At 36.0% G+C, this 22,788-nt stretch overlaps 2 protein-coding genes across 2 annotated transcripts; both read right to left on the bottom strand.

Annotated features, from left to right (window-relative positions):
• Nucleotides 1-845: 845 nt before the first annotated feature.
• LOC129258564 (sialin-like) lies at nucleotides 846-15,438 on the bottom strand. Its single transcript, XM_064098082.1, has 11 exons — nucleotides 15,186-15,438; nucleotides 13,231-13,322; nucleotides 12,694-12,914; nucleotides 11,997-12,227; nucleotides 9,709-9,796; nucleotides 7,271-7,363; nucleotides 4,342-4,478; nucleotides 3,601-3,750; nucleotides 3,121-3,250; nucleotides 2,450-2,691; nucleotides 846-1,816 (listed from the first exon to the last, which is right to left on the bottom strand). The coding sequence occupies exons 2-11, from the start codon at nucleotides 13,232-13,234 to the stop codon at nucleotides 1,616-1,618; spliced, it is 1,497 nt and encodes a 498-aa protein (XP_063954152.1). The 5' UTR covers nucleotides 13,235-13,322; nucleotides 15,186-15,438; the 3' UTR covers nucleotides 846-1,615.
• A 1,991-nt stretch (nucleotides 15,439-17,429) lies between these two features.
• On the bottom strand, nucleotides 17,430-20,013 carry LOC129259176 (tubulin alpha-1 chain-like). Its single transcript, XM_054897478.2, has 3 exons — nucleotides 19,688-20,013; nucleotides 19,056-19,278; nucleotides 17,430-18,755 (listed from the first exon to the last, which is right to left on the bottom strand). Exons 1-3 carry the CDS (start codon nucleotides 19,688-19,690, stop codon nucleotides 17,623-17,625), a joined length of 1,359 nt encoding a protein of 452 aa, XP_054753453.1. The 5' UTR covers nucleotides 19,691-20,013; the 3' UTR covers nucleotides 17,430-17,622.
• Between the last annotated feature and the right edge of the window lie 2,775 nt (nucleotides 20,014-22,788).

Below are 22,788 nucleotides of genomic sequence, written 5' to 3'. Positions count from 1 at the left end.
GAATCACACTGAATCATCAAGAGAACGATGAATGTATGAATATACATCTTAGAAAATATTTTAAACAAACATGCATGCATGTTAGATGTTGACGTTGCTGGCCGTCCATAGTTGTGATTGATCGGATCAATCACAACTCTTTGTAAGACAGGGCTCAGGATTTTCCAAGGGGGGGGGGGGGCGCATTTTCCCGATGAAAAATTCGACAAGCCAAAAAAAAAGGTTTCCACCTAAAATCTAAGGTCATTTCATTTCGTCCCCGAAGAAATTTGACAAGCAAAAATATAAAAAAAAGGTCTTGATTTTCAAAAGGGGGAGGGCATACTTCTGTTTTAACCGCATTGTTACATTACACATTTTAATTGTGCCTCTCAAAGGTGGGGGCACGGGCCGTCTGAGCCCCCCACCCCCTGGATCCGCCAGTGAACGTGATGACTAGGCCCCCTATCAACTTCCTTTTTGTTTGTTAGTTATTTCATTCTGAGTTATGCATGCTCGAGCCGTTGATAAAGAACATATTGTTTTATAGGAATATCTACTTTATTACAGTACTCATCAGGGCTCCTTAACACAAAGGTTTGCAATCAATCGCTGAATACCCATGACCAATCAAGATCATCGTTGCATGCGCACTCTGTTTAAAATACTGACTGGGAGCCAATGAGTGCGGTTCTTTCATATTTGCAATTCATCGCAAACCTTTGTGTTACGGAGCCAGGACCTTGTATCAGTGCTTACAAGTTACAGTGAACTTTACACTTTAAAAGGTCGTGTTTTGCAGAATAGTATTTTTTTCGTTCTACATTTTCACCTGATAAAAAGTTTTTACATTATATTCTTTTTTTTTATAAACTTTTATGTACTTGTATATTTCAGTGTTTATGCCATGATATTATCCACAAATTTGTTTGTTACCTCTGTATGTTTTTGATAATAGGTATATTAAAAATACCTGAATAAATGAATTAATTAACAATCTTTCTCTTTTTGTTTTATTGTTGTTGACTTTCTTCGAGCTGATATAAGGCATCGTGTTATTTTGTCTGTCTGTTATTCGATTAAAGTCCAAAGAAGTTTACCCATGATTCGCACGAAATGCACATTTCATTTAGTATCGGAGATAAGCTTCATTAAAAAAAAATCAATTTCTATTTCAGTTCATTAACATATATTTCCAAAGTCTAAGCATTATTCACATTAAGACATTCATAAAGGTTACAATGTTATTGAAATAACAGCCCTCAAAGTACACCTTGTAGATACATTTAAGTTGGAATTAATGAAAAGTTTCGACCAGTATACTTTGATCGTCATCAGGATTCAAATATCATCCAACCTCCAAAAAAACGTCATTATGTGATGTTCACTGCCTAAAAACATGTAAATGTTAAACTTATAGAGAACTTATTTATAGTATTACTTAATGAATGATAATTATATATTTCAAGTTCATACCGCATGGGATTTTGTATTATATCCGAATTCTCCACATGATCGAGGTTGCTAGCTTTCCAAAATCAATAACAATAAAAAAAAAAACCTTTGTAAGTCATTGTAAGAGAGAACACTGCAGCGTGCCCCGACAAATCCGTTGACCAACTCAATTAAAAAAAGTTCATTTGTCAAAATCTTGCCCATTGTCATAACCATGGTTCGAATAAAAATCAATTTCCTTGGCATTCTCGACTTCCTCTGTCTCGTCGTCTTTGACCCATTTCTGATCTTCTCCCGATCCAAACGTATGGAAAAAAATAGCGGAAAAAGCTGCGATTGCTGAAGCGATGTAAAACACATACCTCCAACTTACAGGATCATACTGAAATTATGAAAAAAAATAATAGAAAAAAGTAGGAATGCATAAATGGAGACTTTCGTCGTAAGGACTTGAAATATCAACAGGAGAATGGCCTCTGGATCGCAATGCTGATTATCAAAATGATGATATTTAATTACAAGGGGAGCCTTGGTATGATATATAAATAACAACTAGTATCTATTTATACCATTATTCATACATCGATTTCTGATTGGTGGATAAATTCTTCTGCTGGTATTTCCACAAAATGATTCTACGCAATCAAATGCAGCCGCATCCCTTCCCTCAATCGATAAATGGTGGCGTTATTTTAAGTGTTCTGTCAAGTTGCATCGCGTCATAACATCTAATTAAGTAAAATAATTTGCGACATATATCAAGGAGAATGCAGCGTTAGGAAAGAAAAAGAAAAGATTCTGTAATAATTATATAGATGGTGAAGCAGAAAGAGAAAGAAATTGAGCAATGAGCTAGGGGGGCCAACAGGTCTAGATAGGAACGAATCCGGAATTTCATGAGTAAGTATATAGATACACACATTTTTCTTACAAGCAATTTTTTAATTATTTTTTACAATGGTAGTGATGAAGTCGTTGATTCCTATAATAAATGATAATTAAAAAAATCATTTACCTGGTCGACAATTAGTATTCCGGTTATCAACGGTGATATAAAACTCGCGGATATCCCAATGGTATTTGATATTCCATATAGAGTACCCGTTGACCGGGGCGCCAAATCAACCGTATTTGAAAAAACCGACGGATACGCCACACCGGTTCCTATGGTTGCGATGATCACCAGTGCCATGCCGAAATACCGGTTACATACGAGAAAAGCAACCGGTATAAGTGACCCAGCTATCAGTATGGCACCTTGAAAAATAAAACATAAAGCAACATTAAAAGTGACAAAAGTGAGATTAAATCTACAGAATACATCCATAAATGCTTCCTTAAAAATAACTTTCCATATTTCAGGATTAAAGGCAAATAATCTTTTCTTAAAGTCTGAAGTATTATTCTTTTCATAATTTTTTTTTAATGAGACGGTTCCAATTATAGAGCTTGGGATTTTTGAATTATGTGAGGGGGGTGGTACTGATCTCTAGGCATTGAACATGATAATGCCTGCATCCTATTATGATGATTGTTTCAATGGAAAGGATGCATAGTGACGAATGCCAACCTCCCGCCTCCACCCCCAGGAAAAATATCAATTTAATATAATAGAGATTTAACAAGGTCATAACTCGCGGGAAAATAATGATATATAGATCATGTTTAGCTGGTAATAATACGCACCAATGCTTGCTGATGTCTTTCGAACCTTCGTCACACTGATGCCTCGACCAATGAGAAAGTCTGATATCTGTGACGTAATTATACACGTAATCATTTGGCAGATGTAGGGAACAGAGGCCAAAAGTCCAACCTTACATTGATATTAAGACCAAAAAAAATGAATGAGAAATTGTGATTCACTTTTTTGCACTGGTCGTGTTGTTGGCTTTGTTGTTTTAGTTTCGGTATTAAAACAAAATTTCTACCCCCCCCCAAAAAAAAAAAAAACCCATTAACACATTCCGCGAGACAGGGTTTCCAACCTTCACGTTAACATGGTTAGGTTAATGGTAGCGGTGAAAAGTTTACTTTGGAATACAGAATAACATTAAAATAATGAGAAAAAAAACAAATAGAAGAAAAAGAAATTACAACTTTAATATACCTTTTTCTGCACGCGTTGGATTGTTTGTTATTTTGATTTTGTTTAGATCTCCTTACCTCTCTCACTTTGAATCCTAGGATGTACTTCATGAAGATAGGTAGGTTGGTGAGCAGAGTTCCCACAACCCAACCATGGATTGAAAATCGCAGGATGATTAAGGCATACACAGGAAGTGACGTCAGAACTTTGAATATTGGGTAGGATTTCTGGGTGAGGAAGATGAAGATAGAGACTGTGAGATAGAATTTACCAAGAGTTGATATTGTCATACAAAGAGGATACGAGTACTTTGAATTTTTTTGTAACTACATTTATGGAGGCCTTGATTATTATGGGTTCCGTGATATCATAGTTGTAACTCTTTATGATATACGGGCATCAAAAAGATGCCCGTAAAGAAAAAGCAAAAAAAAAAAAAAAAAACGAAATCAGAGATAAAATTATGTTTTTCGTTTCGTAAGGGATCGTATAACATTTGTGTTTTTTAATAGATACCCACACATTTACTGATGGAGATAGACAGGGGAAATTTAAAGAGGTTTGAAATGTCATGGCGCTGATCAAGGGAGGGCATTTGGTGCACACTCTCATCATTCCCCGTCCAAACTGATCCGTTGATATCTTTAAATAGTTTATGTGACCCTCCACCTCCAGAAAGATCAGTTTGATAAAGTGAAATTAAAAAGATAGTTTTGGGATATGTTACGGACAAAATTATTTCCTTTAGTGCAGCGATTTTGGAGCATTTCTACTTGACCTTCAAGGAAAAGTAGAAACCTGCTCTCAGAATAACTAACCTTCTTCGAATTATTTTCCTGTGTTTGTTGTAGGTCATCATTGTGAGATACATCTTCACTCGAAGCCGGTGTATCTTCATCAGGTTTTTCTTTGATGAAGAGCCCCCAACATATTGCCCAAACAAGGGCGTTTGAACCTGTACACCACAAAACAAATCAAGTGTTTGGGATCATTTGGTGCATTTGATGGTTGTATTAGTCTGAACTTTTGTTTAACATTTTCATATTCAATGCCACTATTGCCATCATTATCATCAAATCATTATTATGGTATCATTATCATCTTTATATAATCACCATCATAATCATCATCATTAGCATCACTACCACTACAGCATCACCACCAGCACCACCAACATAAATCATAATCATCAGCAGTAGCAGCATCACTATAGCACCATCATCGCCACCATCATTATCATCACCCCGTCTTCATCACGACCATTATCACCGGCATCGTCACCACTTTATTACTTTTACCCTTTTTACACAGAATTTTCTTAACCCCGTACTATCCTTAACCCCGTACTATTTTTTTTCCTTTTCACACATGCCAAATTGTTATTGCTAACCCCGGATAAGGAATGCTTGCTTTTCACACACGAAACTCGCTAACCCCGGACTAGTGGTAGCTCATTCACTCGTACCCTTTTTACACACGCTAAAATTTCCTTTACCCCGTACTATAGGTGGGGCTAAATTGCCATTTAGCCCCACCTATAGTACGGGGTTAAGCTTAGCCCACTTTCGTTTTACACTAGCGATCTTAACCCCGTACTATCGCTCTTAGCACCGCAATTGCTGGAATAACCCTGCTTTTTTTGCAGGGCCAAATAATCCCGTACTAAAGATGGGGTTAACCCACTTTGCAAAAATGCTGTGTAAAAAGAAAGTGGGCTAAGCTTAACCCCGTACTATAGGTGGGGCTAAATGGCAATTTAGCCCCACCTATATAGTACGGGGTTAAGGAAATTTCAGCGTGTCTAAAAAGGGTACTGAACTCCAAACACATTATTTAGTTACAAGATTCATTCCCAGGCGCGGACCAGGGGGGTAAAAAAAGTAAAAGTATTATGGTGCAGTACCCCGTTGAATGAAATTGAATTTGAACTTTTCATTCTATTGAAATAGAACATTTCATTTTACTCAGAAATTTATTTCTGAACATCATCCAATTGACAAGACCTATTCCATTTTATTTGACAAGTATATACACTCCTATCAAAAGGGGAGTCCACCCTGACCACAATTGGTATTAAAAAACCCCAGAAAAGTCCAGTATATCGTGAGTTTGTACTGTTTTGATTGAGTGACAACAACACATGCGAGTATAGTCCAGTCAGTCCGCAAGATTTATCCAAGTCCTCTCGTGGCTGAATTCATGTCCCTGCAAAATCTCGTGAATTGTGAGACTTTCTTTCTCAAAGAATTTAACCACTTTCTCCTTGAGTAATATTGATTATTTTTTTACCATGGGCAAGAGTTAATGTTACCCTTTTATATTGATCATTTCTTTTGAATGAAATATGATAAATAAGTGAATTTTTTACCTGAAAAGATGCATCAAACAGAATTTTCTTCCTCTGTTTTCACTTGCAAATTATGCAACACTTTGTGTTTTAGGCACCAACATTATTTATATCATCAGAAAGCTCAAACTCTATACTTTCTTACAATGTCACTCTTGATATGTGGCATCTTTTAGATGGGTCAGCAGCCAGCTTTTTCCATCAAGATGCAAAACGAGATTTCTGAAATTGGCTGAATACTGTTTTCAAAACAAACAGGCGCGGGTAATTTGAAGAGATTACCACATGGTGAGTGTGACCTTGCAGAGGCCCAGTGTGGGGAACATTGGAATTTGCGTGGGTGTGTGGTCTATATGACCAATCAGAGCGCAGTATTCTTGTTTTTGAGCTGCAAAATGTACTTGGCCTATGAAAAGCTGGCTGACCCATCTAAAATACATCTTCTTAAAAAAATTATATCATATTAAAGCTTAGATCTTCAGCTTTATCATGATCTAAAAATCATTTGTGCCCAAACAGAAATTAAGTGTGAAAACAATAACTTTTGTTGCATGAAAAAAATATTTTGTTTCATGTTTTAGATCAAAAGTTTTTCCTATATTACAACATTCTTTTAAAAATCCAAACACATGACCTGAAAGAATTATTCTTCTTCTTCACAAAGATATCAAAAACATGAAATTTGGTCAATATTTAGAGCAGCAATGGCCGAATAAAGAGAGATGTTTTGGTTCGCACCAAGCTCATTAACTATGCAAAAACCCTCTAGTCATGAATATCACTTTGATAAAAGAAGCTACTTTTTCAGGGCTTGCGGACTGACTGAGTCGTGATATAAATTCCATGAATTCCCACTCTTAAAGCAGATACGAACCAATTGCGCCATCTCGAGTCCTCAACTACTCATACCTGGCCAGTTTCCTGACCCATAATGCTAGTGTAGTCTAGTAATATAGACCCACTTGAATGATAACATGCTAATTAACTACTCAATACATTTGTACCGCAATAATTATGTTACCAAGTAGCAAAATAATTACTTTTCCTCTCAAAACATTTTAGTTGTTTCTCTTTACAAATACAATTATAGGTCAATTTATTCTCTGTATATAGTATTAGTAGATATCTGAAAACGTATATTTTAAGACTATGTATTTATAACACACAGTCAATGAGAGACCACACACAGTTCAATCCCCTTTAAGTTATTAATAATTAAATAACATTTCACATAATGTTAAAAGCAAAAGACAGAGATAATGTCAACTCATGGAATTCATGTAAAGTGACATAATAGGGGGGGGGGGTTCTCGCATGAGACATCAAAAATAAATCTATATTTTCTGCTGGATTGTTGGCAATCATTAATTGATATGTTCATCTTAACATTTATATCATACCTAAGATATAGAATGAGAACGGCCATCCAAGCCAGGGGGTTGAGCATATCAAACCAGATAGAGTTTGACCTACAGCCAATCCGAATGGAGCACCTGAAAATTGAGAATTACAAAATGATGAGTTCTTTTGTCAAAATCATCGATTTTTTTTTCCTTTTCAAGTTGATTTCCAAGTTTTCGTTGACGATCCTACAAGCTTCACCAGACCTTCGTTGATGATCTGAGTCCTGTATGATCAAACTCTTTGAGCTGCTACACCAATCATACACTGTTAAAAAAACGTGATATTACAGAAAAAATAAGATTTTGCAGAAAGCAATAACAGAATAATTCTGTAAATTCATAAAACAGGATTTTTTTCTGCAATTTAACAGAACAGGTCTGTTTAAAAAGGGGAAAAGGGTGTTTTATTATAGGAAATTTTAAAGGTTCCATACACCAAATACGAATTTACTGTAAGATTACGCAATCTGGTAAGATTACAGGTGTTCTCGAGACTGCAGGAACTTCTTTTATTTCAAGGATACATTTTCTAACAGTGTACGTCATCTTTCATCAGTGCCCCGTGCCACAAACCTTAGCGATTGATCGTTTCTACGATTTATTGCATTAATATTTAATGTAAACAACCGTAAAAATCGGCGCTACGATCGATCGCTACGCTTTGTGTCACGGGGCACTGAACATATATAGATATAGGCGACGGAAGCGGGGGGGGGAGTCATTTCTCCCCTCCTAAATTTGAGGTGGGGGACGGACCCCCCCCCCCCTAAATTATCTGTTGATAACCTTTCTTTTTTTTTTTTGCTTGTCCAATTTTTTACCTGTGTCCATCCCAAAATTTCAGGTGGACCCCCCTAATTTTTTTGGCTTCCGCCGCAAATGATCATAGATGATGTATATTAATATTGCTGCAGGCCTACAGCAGCTCAAAAACCTTTTATCATATGTCGAGCCAGAGTTCGAGCCATAAGATAATATCATGTTTTCGCAATTGCAACGGGGACGGACTCGAAAACATAGTAAATCTATTGAAAATACCTGTCAAATCGCAATGAGCAGCTAAGAGGTCTTTGTCGAAAATTAGTGAACCGGAACAGCACTTCGTCGTAAGATTCGGAGCGGACGAAAAATGGCAAATATGTCGTTTTCTATACACAGTCCCCGCTGTTTTGATTCACCGATTTTCGACAAAGACTGAGAACTTTTAAAAATAGATTGTTTACGTTCAAAAAAGTGTGTGCGTGGTGGTTAAGAAAACTACTTCATAATCTCTGGCTCTAGTCTCGTGTTATCACAACGCGATCAGTTCGATGATCACTGGATATTATACTATTAAACCAATAGGCCCGTATTCTGAAGTCAGGTTTAACTTAAACTCAAGTTTAAAGTTGTGGTTTAAGTATGGGAAGCCAAAAGTATCAAATTTTTTTATCAAGTTGTACGTTTCTTATGTTTACTGTGCTCTTTCCTGATTCATCGAAGGTGAAGACAATAATCTATTTATATTTCCTAGACAATTATGAATGATTTGAGAGCCAAATGAGCTGAAATATGATATCTCTACCATTAGTGATTTATGTAACAATTGGCTGTCCATACTTAAACAACAACTTTAAACCTGAGGTTGAGTTAAACCTGACTTTAGAATACGGGCAATTGAAAACGTAAAGTTGATGGTTATTATGAGAATTCGGCAGTCATTGTGTGAACGTCGGCAACGAGCACGACATACTACTTCAACGGAAACTATTTCATTTCATTTGCAGAGTTCCAGAGCGGAACATAATTATCTGATGTGTCGAGGAAAAGGAAACAATTGATTTTTCCTATATCCCAGCAAAAATAATCAATATTATTAAGCATGAATCATGTTGGGACGGATTGTTTCACTTCTTGTACACAGCAAAAACTGTGGTGTTAACCGGTGTACATAGAGGACCACATCAGTTATTTTACACCGATGTTAAATTGGTGGTGTTAGTTTTACACCTAAAGGTGTTATTACAACACCATAAGGTTGTAACATTTACACTCTTTGGTGTTATGTTCAATCTCTAGGGTGTTATTTTAACACCTCAGGGTGTGGTCCTCTATTAACACCAATTGGTGTCAGTTTTAACACCACAGTTTTTACAGTGTATATTATACAAATTTGAGTAAATTACACTTGCCATCAAACAATGATGAAGCAATTTACACAGTAAACATAATACAACAAAACAGCAATTAATGGATGAAATTGAATCTTTAACATTGAAATAAGAAATTTGTATAGTTAGTTTCGCAAAGTTACTTGCTCAAATTATAAAAACACTTGGTAACATGGAATTTCACATGAAAAGGATAAATTATGATCAAAACTATAGGAGAGAAAGTTGTAAACGCATATCTAAACCACCGGGCTGTATGAGATTGATTTGAAATAGAATATTTACCAGCTAGAGCGAATGATGATATTCTTGTGTTGGTATCGACTGTTGACCATTTTCCGAGTAACGTGAACATAGCAGGAACAACGGTGCCCTTTGAATCATATTATTACAAAAATATAGCGAATTATATAATTATGATACTGGCCTTGAGATATCGTAAGGATACCTTACATATTCATCTATTTATAATAATCTTTCTTTCTGTTTTTCTCCCCCCGTTTTTCCTATTTCCAGTAGATGTAATTATTTTGGTTATTCTCCATTGCTGTCACGCTTTCAAGCTTTGCTTTTGTTGCAACCATCTTATTTATTGTGTAACAGAAAATACCACTTAGATTTTTTATTTATGTATGATACATACATTTTAATGTTTTATATATAAATTTATTTTGTTCATTGTCTTGATGTCAATATTCTCTTGTCCAGATTTTTGTTGTGAAAAATGAAATTAAATTCAATTAAATGAAATAATACATCTTTTGAATGAAAAAAGAGCCCCCCCCCCCACCATCGCCGCATGCTTTAATCAGCAACGTGACATCACAAATGATTACGTTGACTTGGATCATCATTTCCGCAGTCCAGGCAAGCATTTCATAAAGAGGTTTGTCTGTGATTTTTACTGACGTATCTGCACCCAGCCAATCAGAAGCAAGGATTCACAGTAGCTTATAACATTTTTCGTTGAACACGACCGTTACGACAGACAGATCTCTCCATGTAACTTTTGCCTGAACCTAAAAGGAAACAGTAATACAATCAACCACGCACAATAATTGATAGTCAATAGTTATGGGTCATGGTTATGATTATAGTTATTTCAAAAGTACACTTTACATACATTTCTCACGCAGTTGGGACGTATTTCCATTTTTTGTTTTATGCAAAATTGAATCCCTCATGTTTATCACTGTTTTTTGAAACTGTTTGCACGACTAGTGAAGCATGATCTCACTTCGCTACATACCAGTGAAAATGTTTTGTCGCGGTTTAGTGTATTTTCTTTCATGTTCAGTAGGACAATATCGATCACATGACTTTTTTTTCTCTTATCATTTCATACATTTTGTTAATATTTCATTTTGTAAATGCTGAAACGCATTATTAATTTCCAGTATCTTTGAAGTTTGATGTATAATTATACTTGTTATGGATTTATTGTATAATTTATAATCATGTTTCAAATAGTTTGTACTACTTGCTTATGGAATGTGAATGTTTTATTTTGATTTGAGAGAATACAATAAAAACATCCTTAAAAAACAACAACAAGGATTTAATGGTTTTAACTGAAGGAGCGGTGACAAGGGGGGGGGCATGGGGTAACCATCCACATGATTGCTCATGTAGTGAAAGGATGAGAAAAGGGAAGGAGAGAAGGATGAAGGGTACAAGTTATGGGCTATATTAACCCAATAATTATTATGATTTAATAAAGAAAAAACACCCGCCCCTCCCTATCAAAATTTCCTGGCGATGCCCCTGTGTTACTTTGTTGGTGTGCAACTATTAGAACGGAAATGCATACTAATGGTAAAGACGCCAAAGAAAAGTATTTCTCCTTTTAATATCTGGGGTCGTGTGACGATTGCTTTTCAATTCTTATTTTGAGATTATTTGTAAAGGGGAAGTATACCCTGAAATTTATTGAAGTTTATTGTAAAAATCGGAGAAAAAATGATAAAAACATATTGGTGACGGTTCGAGGAATATCTATCAAAGATTTAAAAAGAGATTTTTTTCATTTGTGACGTCACATGCGAGCAGCTTCACATGTGAATTACTGAAATCAAATGTCATTTTCTATAAAAAAAAAAAAAAAGGAAAAAAATGCGTTTTATTATACTTATTATAGTATATCAACAGACAAATTATTCAACACCCGCTCCTGAAAGAATAATTTGTTTAGTCATCATGAACCACTAAAAAATTGAAATTTATGCATATATTACATAACGATAGGGGGTAGCTACTCGTCTAAGACAGCACAAATATAAAAAAAAAGCTTCGAATTCTAATAACTTTCTTCTTCTTTGATGGATTTTCCTCAGACCTTATTTTTTCTGCTATTTTTAAAATGAAATTTTTGTAAGGGTGAACTTCCCCCTTAAGGATAATTATCATTTTCGACAATAATTGAGGGAGTGATATCTTTACTTCTTTTCGCTTGTAATGTTAACTGACAAACAAAATCGATCAACTTTCTGTGTATACCTGCTCCGTGCCCCATATTGCAAAATCCTAATATCATGAATATGGTCAATGTTAATCGATCAGTATGCCTGACTCACCTCAGCTAGTCCAGCCAACAGCCTCACTCCAAAGAAATACCCAGCTCCTGTCCTGGCTGCTACAGGAACGAGCATGTTCATTACAGCAGTCACTACACCTCCAATCATGACTACCCATTTCCCGCCAACTCTATCGGCGAGCCAGCCGCCTGGGAGTTGGGTTATGGGTAGCCCGATGAAGAACGCGGAAAGAAGAAGCTCTTGTGTCCGACTGCTCCATATGAATTCAGGCTGTAATCAGGAAAATAATTTAATTGATGTACTATGAGAAGAAATAGTACAACTTTATTCTTTTATAGTAATGCCACACTAAACACGTTTTATATAGGCCTACAGATGCAATTTCACACCTTTCTGCATGGTCTGAAAGATTCAACGCATTGCACTTTACATGCTTAAAGGTGTTCTAAGACCAGAAAGAATGTACCAAACTATTATATTATTAGGTCATGGAAAAATCAGGAATATCATCTGAAAACAATCATTGAAAATTAAGCGCAGGCCTATGAATACAACGATGAGAAGAATTCTACTCAGGAGGAAACATCATAGATTTATATTTCCTTTCTCTTTCCTATATTTTCTCCAAAAAAACCCTTCAACTTAAGGAGTCAAAATATATGTTTTTTTATTTAATTCATCCTAGATCAATATAGCTTAGTGCTGTTTGTTTGAGGATCATATTTTGTTCTTTTACCTTGATATCCGTATCATCCGCATCTTCTGTGATTCCATCATTGATACACGCATGCGTAGAGTTGTTTGGACCACGTGATACATTTTCTTTTGCGTGATTGGAAACAGCCATCGCCGTGATGGCGACGCTAGGGTTAATACGTAAAGAATCCATGCAAGTCACACACCAAAAGCACATGAAGGCAAAGAACATTCTTGAGTTTGGTCGCCATCTTTTTCTGTCTTTCGAAGGCGAAAAATAAGAATAATTAAGAATGATTTATATAGCGTCTAATAAAAATATCTAAACGCTTTACAATAAATTCACAACTTGACTAATTCAATACATTTAGCACTGGTCAACTAATGCAGACTTAATTATTGTTATTAGAAATTGTGACTTCAGCGCTACTTTGAATGAATTAAGAGAAGAAAGATTTCAAAAGCAGTACGGGGGAGTGAGTTCCAGAGTGAATGAGCCACAACTGAGTAGGCTCTGTCGTCGCGGGCAAATTCTATATTTTACTTTCAAAAATCAGATTTAAGTGAATATACTCACCCATTTTATTACTATTAGCCTTCGATAGTTTTGTGTATTCCTTTGAAATAAACTCTGCTTGAAGAAGATCGAGATCAGCTGATGGTAAAATGCTCGATTTAAAATATAACAACAAAAAATTAAGATAACTATGGATGACTTAAAAGTGTTATACAGTAATGAGAACATCTTTCATTATCATTGCAATAGAATTGTTTTACGGATCCCATTATTTAAAATAAGTTTTTTCTATTAAGATTTGATGTTGATATTTTACTTTGATGTGCATACATTAAAGAATGATTAAGAATAAATTGATTATGATAAATTACAATCCCAATATGATCAGTTGCAATTTTTTAAGGAGCACTGGTCACCTTCATTGTATTTTGTTAATCAACATTCATTAATGTTTTTTTCCTAATCGACATTCAATTCAATTTGCATTCCATGCTGTTGAAAACACGAATAATCGTCAAACTGTAAAACCATAGAGATATAGGCCTATACTAAAAACTCTTATGACGCAGGCTAACTATATCATTGGATCTGTATAGGCATCGCAGGCCTAAAACATTTCCCATAGACTCGTGTGTTAAAAAATTCATTAAAAAATAAGGATGAAATTCGGGGGTCGAATGTTACTACCATGCAGTGGATATGATATATATCTGACAATCCACATCTGACTAGAAAAGGGTCACTCGACTGGCTCAATTTTAAAATAAATCGGCATTTATAAAGGACTCTCCAGCTCAGGGATCAAATTCATCACCTGAAACAGTAAAATAACCCTTATCCTTCCGTCATTAAAAATATAGTTCCAAAGTTGGTGATATTTCTTCCCAATTTGAGAAAAGGACTGAGTTCAGTAATTACCAATATAGAATCAGTGTTACATGGACAATCATGATACACTTGTCAATCAACCATTTCAAAATAATTTTGAGCATGGGTTGACTCGAATGAATATCTGTTACCTTCCCGATGTTAATAGGCCAGTACGACCTGTTATTGTACATACTATAAGTTAGTATTCAGATCAGTGGCTGTGGCAGACACATAATAGCGTGTTGAATAGGTTCGAACTCTGGACTCCTGATTATGATTATACCATCGCTTTATACCAAGTTCTGCGTTTTCCGGCATCCTAACAGAAATCAATATGGGATTCGGCCATCAGGTCATTATAAACTGGGCCCTGAACTACAAAAAAAAACAACAACAAAAAACAGAACCTATCGACCTTGGTCCAGGAAGAAAAACACAGTTATTAATAGGTGCGCCCCTTCATGCATATGATTTGAAATGTTAATAAGTGATAAAACATCGTTCTTGTGTAGCACATATGATATAACGCTAAATCTTTGTAAAAAATATTCTTGTCACTTATATGTTAACACACAGTTGCTTTGCTTAACTGAAATTAATACGGAATGTCATTTTTCATCACAATGTGGCTAGCTGTCTCCACCAAAGGAGAGAAGGCGCTTTTCATAATTTTTGGCTAAATGTAACAGCTTCTATATAAGCCTTCACCTTGTTTCATAACCAATGGTCCTTACCACCCGCGAATATAGAGGCGGGGCTTGGGGACTATGGACCCCCCCCCCCCCAAAAAAAAAAAAAAAAAAAAAAAAAAAAAAAAAAACCTAAGAAAAAGTAATGAAAAAGGTGTAAATTATGATTTTCAGAATATTATGTCAATATCTATCAAGAATTTGATTTTTGTTTAAATTAGGTTTAAAATCACTCCGTTTTCACTCGAATTGATAATGAAGTGAAGTTAGAGTAAATTTAAAGTTGACATACGAATACTTCACAAAAATGTGATTTAAAGACTGAATTTCACTCTTAATTTATAAGTTGTATTCCCTTTGTCAGAGAAGTTTATAATTCTCTCTATTTTTTAAAGAGATTATCCCAATACTATAGACGAAAAGTGTGATCAAACTATCATAAAGAGTACTTCTTACCATATATGCCGAATTACAGGAAAATCAGAAAGGTAGTCGCTTTATTAGTAGAAAATCATATTCCGCACTGCTTCAAAAAGTGGGACCAGTCGATCACCAAGAAAAGATGAAAATGTTTATACCTATCATTGCCTATAGGCCTACAAGTCGATAAGCAGTCACGAAGCCTTCATCAGAATGATAGGGAAAATAATACGTCCACTTTGATGTCTTTAAATGTTATATAGCGTGAAACGTAGATACTTATGTGTATACTGTATACACATGCAGCGCGGTTGCAGGAGGTAACTGGTTCAACAGGTGTTTTGTTTTCTTTTGTTTGGGGTTTTTTGGTATAAAAAACCCGTCTGAAACGGTCCATACACCAGTACACACGTTCTATTGATACACGTAATAATAGGTGGATATAGTCAATAAAAATGATATTTATATTTCTTTCTTATATAGAGTTTATTCCATCGAATCCTGACATACCCGCACACAATTATGTTTGCAATTTCTGCACTCACTGAGTATTCCAAAGGCAAAGAGTGGATTGATGCCTTGCCAAATGACGCTAGGATGTGGTGGGATTCGAACACACGACTCTCTGATTACAGGGAAAGCATCATACTGACGCGTCCAAGGATTATTCAAACTGGCCGGGACACATAATCAAATTTTATTAAAAATAAATGACATGCAGTCAATTTCAAGCCCGTTTAACAGTAATAGTACAAGTTTGCTTTTAGTGTGTTTTCAATTTAATAATGATTGTTTTGGAATCATATCAATTTTCCCACATTCGACTACTTTTTATTCAATAAAAATGTAGAATTTTATAAATGACAAGAATATTGTTTTTCATTTTTCTAACTTTTGGGGTGAAGTGCCACGTCCATCCCCTTATTCACTAATGATCATCTAACTACTGACCTATCGGAAATATGTTAAATCACTCTATTTTATGTAATAACATGGGACAGGAAACTATTAAAATGCCGCACTACCAAATAAAGTTGTAGTGGAAGTTTGCCAATCACTGAGCTTGCTAACCATTTATGATTCATCACTATATCTATACAATTTCATCAACACAGTCTATATCTTTTTAAATGGAATGATCAAATATAAGAGACGCTCATAAACTTATTCTCCTGAAAAATATAATTTTTATAAAGTGTTTGGACCTTTTGATAATCCCAGAAATAGTATTTTCAACTGGGAATTGTATTCTCTTACCTCATTTCATATTCAAAGCTTGAATTAAATTTTATTTAATCGTAATAGACTCATATCATGATCATTATCATCATCATGATCGTTATCATCATCATCATTATCCTCATCATTATCATCATCATCATCATTATCATCGTCATCATATTCATCATCGTCATCATATTCATCCAGTTCACCTAGTCATCTTATGGTCTATTTCTAAAATGTGATATTTTGTCCTCCAAGGCGGTGCATGGGTGGAACTCCCTGGAGGGTAAACTATTCATATTTTAGAAAAAGAAAATAGAAAAATGTCAATGGGGGTGTGATTTGGGTGATAACCTTTTGGGGGACTTTACGTGTCAATCCGCTATCAGTCGCTGCTACCACCAACTCCAACGCCATCATCATCACCACTACCACCACATCATCATCACTACCACCACATCATCATCATCATCACCATCATCGTCATCAACATGATCACCATCATCATCATCATCATCAACATCACCATTATCATCACCATTATCATCATCATCAACATCACCATTATCATCATCATCATCACCATCATCATCACCATTATCATCATCATCACCATCATCATCATCATCACCATTATCATCATCATCATCATCATCACCATCACCATCACCATCATCATCATCAACATCACCACTATCATCCTCACTACCACCATCACCACCACATCATCATCAACATCATCCATCATCATCACCATCAACATCATCACCATCATCATCAACATCATCAACATCATCAACATCATCACCATCATCATCAACATCATCACCATCATCATCATCATCAATATCACCATCATCATCATCACCATCATCATCATCATCACCATCATCATCGTCGTCATATTATCATCACCATCATCATCATAATCATAAACATCACCAACATAATCACAATGAAATCACATCTATTACAATTCTCCTTTATAATCACCCGCAGACCAAACATCATCTTAACCTGTGATGCTGCAAAAATAATGGAAAGAAGGAATGAGTATTTCTTTAAAAATATTATGTTCAGAGACATGTTTATTTGAAATAATGTGGCACAGATCTTCTCTTTATCTGTGATACTGGGTAAAGTCCAAAATTATATAGAGTTCAGAGCAAATATTTTATCATTATTGCTAGAAAGTAATAGGTCATTTCAGTTCGTAATGTAGATTAGCGTCATGAGTGTAAGAACCTGTCTAATATTCGTCGCCTTCCTCCTCCTCTCCCTCTGCATCGACGGAGTCGGTTCCGACTTCTTCGTAGTCCTTCTCGAGAGCGGCCAAATCCTCACGAGCCTCGGAGAATTCTCCTTCCTCCATACCCTCTCCGACGTACCAATGGACGAAAGCACGCTTGGCGTACATCAGATCGAACTTGTGGTCAAGACGAGCCCATGCCTCGGCGATGGCGGTGGTGTTGCTCAACATGCAGACGGCACGCTGGACCTTGGCAAGATCACCACCGGGAACGACGGTGGGTGGTTGGTAGTTGATACCGACCTTGAAACCAGTTGGACACCAATCGACGAACTGGATGGTACGCTTGGTCTTGATGGTAGCAATGGCAGCGTTGACATCCTTGGGGACGACATCACCACGGTAAAGGAGACAGCAGGCCATGTACTTGCCGTGACGGGGATCGCACTTCACCATCTGGTTGGCAGGCTCGAAGCAGGCGTTGGTGATCTCGGCAACAGTCAGCTGCTCATGGTAGGCCTTCTCGGCAGAGATGACTGGGGCATAGACTGCAAGAGGGAAATGGATACGTGGGTAGGGCACCAAGTTGGTCTGGAACTCGGTAAGATCGACGTTGAGGGCACCATCGAATCGCAGAGATGCGGTGATGGAGGAGACAATCTGTCCGATGAGACGGTTCAAGTTGGTGTAGGTGGGACGCTCGATGTCAAGGTTGCGACGGCAGATATCGTAGATGGCTTCGTTGTCGACCATGAAGGCACAGTCGGAATGCTCGAGGGTGGTATGGGTGGTCAGGATGGAGTTGTAGGGCTCGACGACAGCGGTGGAGATCTGAGGGGCAGGGTAGATGGCGAACTCGAGCTTGGACTTCTTTCCGTAATCAACAGACAGACGCTCCATGAGCAGGGAGGTGAAGCCAGAGCCGGTGCCACCACCGAAGCTGTGGAAGATGAGGAATCCCTGAAGACCTGTGCACTGGTCAGCCAACTTCCTGATCCTGTCGAGGACGATATCGATGAGTTCCTTTCCGACTGTGTAGTGACCACGGGCGTAGTTGTTGGCAGCATCCTCCTTGCCGGTGATCAGCTGCTCAGGGTGGAAGAGCTGACGGTAGGTTCCGGTACGGACCTCATCTAAAGTAGAGGGGAAAAAAATCATTATTAAGATGAAATAAAATGAGAACGAGAATGATACTTTATGTCGTTAAACGATAAACTGAAAAGTAACAGATACAGTTTGTAATATTTTACTGTTACCATGGTTACTGATGAAGAATTAGTCAATATAAGTTTTGTTAACAATATTTTTCCATGATACGCAAAATGATAACATGGAAATCTAAGACTTTACTGAATAGGATCAATACATAAGATCAATAAATTTTTTTTAATTAGCATCTTCATTCTTTTGACGAATGTAAGTTTCATGCTTACCGACTACGGTTGGCTCGAGGTCGACGAAGACGGCACGGGGGACGTGCTTGCCAGCTCCAGTCTCACTGAAGAAGGTGTTGAAGGAGTCATCACCACCTCCGATGGTCTTGTCTGAGGGCATCTGACCATCAGGCTGGATGCCGTGCTCAAGGCAGTACAACTCCCAGCAGGCATTACCGATCTGGACTCCGGCTTGGCCGACGTGGATAGAGATACATTCACGCTATAATAATGAGAGAAAGTGAGATTAATTTAGACATAAGATATAAAATTTTGATGAATATATTTATATTTAAAAATATATATATCATAAAGTATTCTATTATAGACAATCTAAAATGTCAAAGATATCAAAGGCGGTTGATAACTGTAAGGTAATGGTTTTTGCCAAAGATAGTAGGTCGCTCTTTGAATATACAATGTCACTCTGGTGTATTTCCTCACTTAAGTTGACAAGCTGTATATATTGATTATAAACTTTACAAAAACTAGTATCTAATAGTCACATCGATTTAAATTTTGTAGAGTAGTAATCAGAACCAGTAAAAAAATATTCATCTAAAAGAGCAACAGGTTGGCACAATGATCACAATTATTAACTGACGTTAAAAAAATAAATGAAATACACATACCATCTTGAAGTTCTTGAGTTATGAAGTATTTAACGAAGAAAAAATATTGACTTAAAAGTCGCAAATTCACGAAATGCCTTCGACGTGCGATGTGTCTTGAGCAAAATCTGAATATGGCGACTTCACTCCCCGACGTTCATTTATACACCTTAGCCGTTGCTATGCGGCTTGACCATAAACAAATAATTGACCAATGGCGATGAGTCGATCAGCTCGAGCGAACACTTTATAGCCGTTGGTATTGCTTGTAAAGTTCGCATCGTTAGGTTGCCATTATAGTGGTTGCGAATCTAATATCGATGATTGTTTTGTTGTTATCTTGTCTTGTTTGAAGAATGGTGCATGTGGGGGGGGGGTCGTCTGTGTTCGTTTAGACAAATAAAACCCCATAGATACTGTTGCCGGGAGCAACATCTAGAGCAAAATGAAACCGAACTAATATTGCAATTCTGCATGATTATGCTAAATTGCTGACTTCAATCTTTAAAAGTATAAAACTATTCCTGTTCTTCCTTTTGATAATAAATTTATATTACAATCCGCTATCTTGTTTGGAATCATGTTAAGTTTACTTGATGTTCTTACATGCGTATAATATTTCATTACATGAGTAATATTACACTTTCAAAATGGATGATAGGAACAGTGATGACGAATTTCATTTACAGGCGTAAATCGACTTCCAATAAGATACAAAGTGCATTAAATAAAGGGAAAACATCATATCGTGGGTCTATATCAAAATTATATGAAATATTATATACATACTACAAACATAGATTGTTTTTGAGACAGTCACATAGATGAACTTTAGAGAATTATTTTAATGTCGAAGGCACGGTGATTTATGTATGGCATGATTAGGAAATATACCACAAAATCATTCTGTCCTTTATTTTAAATATCTTTTAAAAACACTTCGTGATCAATTAATTTGATTGACATCCCACCCCCCCTCCCATCCGCCTATCTGTACCAACCAGAGAGTGGCAGACTGCTCGTAGTTAAGAAGTGTAAACAGAATTGTCTTGTTGCTACCTGCGATGTTCATTGTTTGATACAATAGGCCCCTTCAATAATACTTTCCCTCATATCCTCAAAATCGATACGGAACAATATACCTGTAATACCCACTGCCGATGCAGGGTAGCCTGGTAGGTTCCTTTAAAAAAAGTACACAACCAATGTATGATGACTGATGATTATTACCTGAATCTTATAATGTATATCATTCTGATACGTTTATGAGCAGTTCTTTAGTACATTGAACGGTGAAATTCAATGACATTAAAGGGAAAGTTCACCCTGACAAAAACAAATATTGCAGAAATAGCAGAAAAAACAATAAAAAATATCGCCGAAGGTTTGAGAAAAATCCATCAAAGAAATAAAAAGTTTATTAGAATTTCAGTTAGTTGATTAGTGGCGTCATAATAATTTATGCGAGTAGCATTCCTACATAACGAATGGTAGAAAATCAATGAAATGTCATGGCTTTGACTGTACCTTTTGTATATCAATACACAAATAATTTTACACACGATCATGAAAATAAAACAAAAATTAGTCATCAGGAACCATTAAAAAAATGAAATTCATGCATTTTATATTACATAACAATGAGGGCAGCTGCTCGTTTATGACGTCACAAATCGAAAACTTAAAATTCTAATAAAATTTTCTCAATCTTTAACGGATTTTTCTGAAACCTTCACCAATATTTTTTATTATTTTTTTCTGCTATTTTTACAACCAACTTTTCTTCAGGGTGAACTTCCCCTTTAATACGGCATTTCCCCCATTTTTCTTTCTTCCCATAGGCACCCCTCTATAAAGTTTATCTATCGATCAACCAATATATCTATCCATTTATCTATCTAATCTGTCTATCCCAACTTATTTTCGATCTTTTTAAAATCTTCAGATTATCATTTATTGTCTCTTTCTCACCACAGGAATACCTTCCTTAAAGAACAAGTCCACCCCAACAAAAAGTTGAATTTAATAAAAAAAAAAAAAAATCCAACAAGCACATAACGCTGAAAATGTCATCAATATCGGATGTAAAATAAGAAAATTATAACATTTTTAAGTTTCGCTTAATTTCACAAAATTGTTATGCACATACCGGTTGGTATGCAAATTAGGGAACTGATGACATCACTCACTCACTGTAATTTTCTTTTGTATTTTATTATATGAAATATTCTATTTTTCCCCATTGTCCTGTGAAACAAAGTTTTATTTCTCCCTGATGTGGAATTACCATTGTTTAAAATTTTATGTTTCAGTCAAGTTGGTCCTCAGGCATATTGTCAAATCTGTAAAAATAGAAATATTGTATAATTCAAACAATAAAAAACAAAAGAAATATTGAGTGAGGGACATCATTGATTCTCTCATTTGCACGTGACTAAATTGTGCATATAATTATTTTGTGAAAAATAAGGGAAACTTCAAAATGTCATAACTTTCTCATTTTACATTCGATTTTAATGAAATGTTCAGCATTATGCTTGTTTGATTTTCTCTATTGATTCAAATCAACATTACTCTGAGGTGGACTAGACCTTTGATCACTTTAAATTTAAAGTGAAAATCCTGAATTTTATTTGTTTTTCTCATAGCCTTAATTGCATTATTTCGACTTGTTATGAAGAATCTGTATAACTTGATTTTTTTCTTAAATATTAAATTGATGATAAATTACAATAATGATGATTTTACACTTTTTGCATTTTTGGAGCAGAAATTCAAATAGTAATTTGTATTTTATATATAAAACGACAATCTGTGATATTGTATCATCGGGTGACTCACAGAAATGACAAAATACAAATTATGCATAACGTAATCAGTTATATTGTAATGGGTCGGAGAGGGGGGGGGCAGCAAGTTGCATGAATGTCATTTTTGGGGCCTTATTATACCTTTATTAATCCCCTAAAAAACTATACATTAGACGCGGCTTGGCGATCTCGGATACCCCCCCCCCCCACTAGCGTACCTACGGGGGGGGGGGCACTCTGCCCCCCTGACGAGTCACAACCAATGCAAAAGACGTATCTTTGCCCCACCTGACGGGCTTGAAAAACCTGTTT

The sequence above is a fragment of the Lytechinus pictus genome, chromosome 4 (assembly GCF_037042905.1).
Source record: "Lytechinus pictus isolate F3 Inbred chromosome 4, Lp3.0, whole genome shotgun sequence".
Classification (NCBI taxonomy): Eukaryota; Metazoa; Echinodermata; class Echinoidea; order Temnopleuroida; family Toxopneustidae; genus Lytechinus; species Lytechinus pictus.
This window is presented reverse-complemented; position numbering and strand designations above follow the sequence as displayed.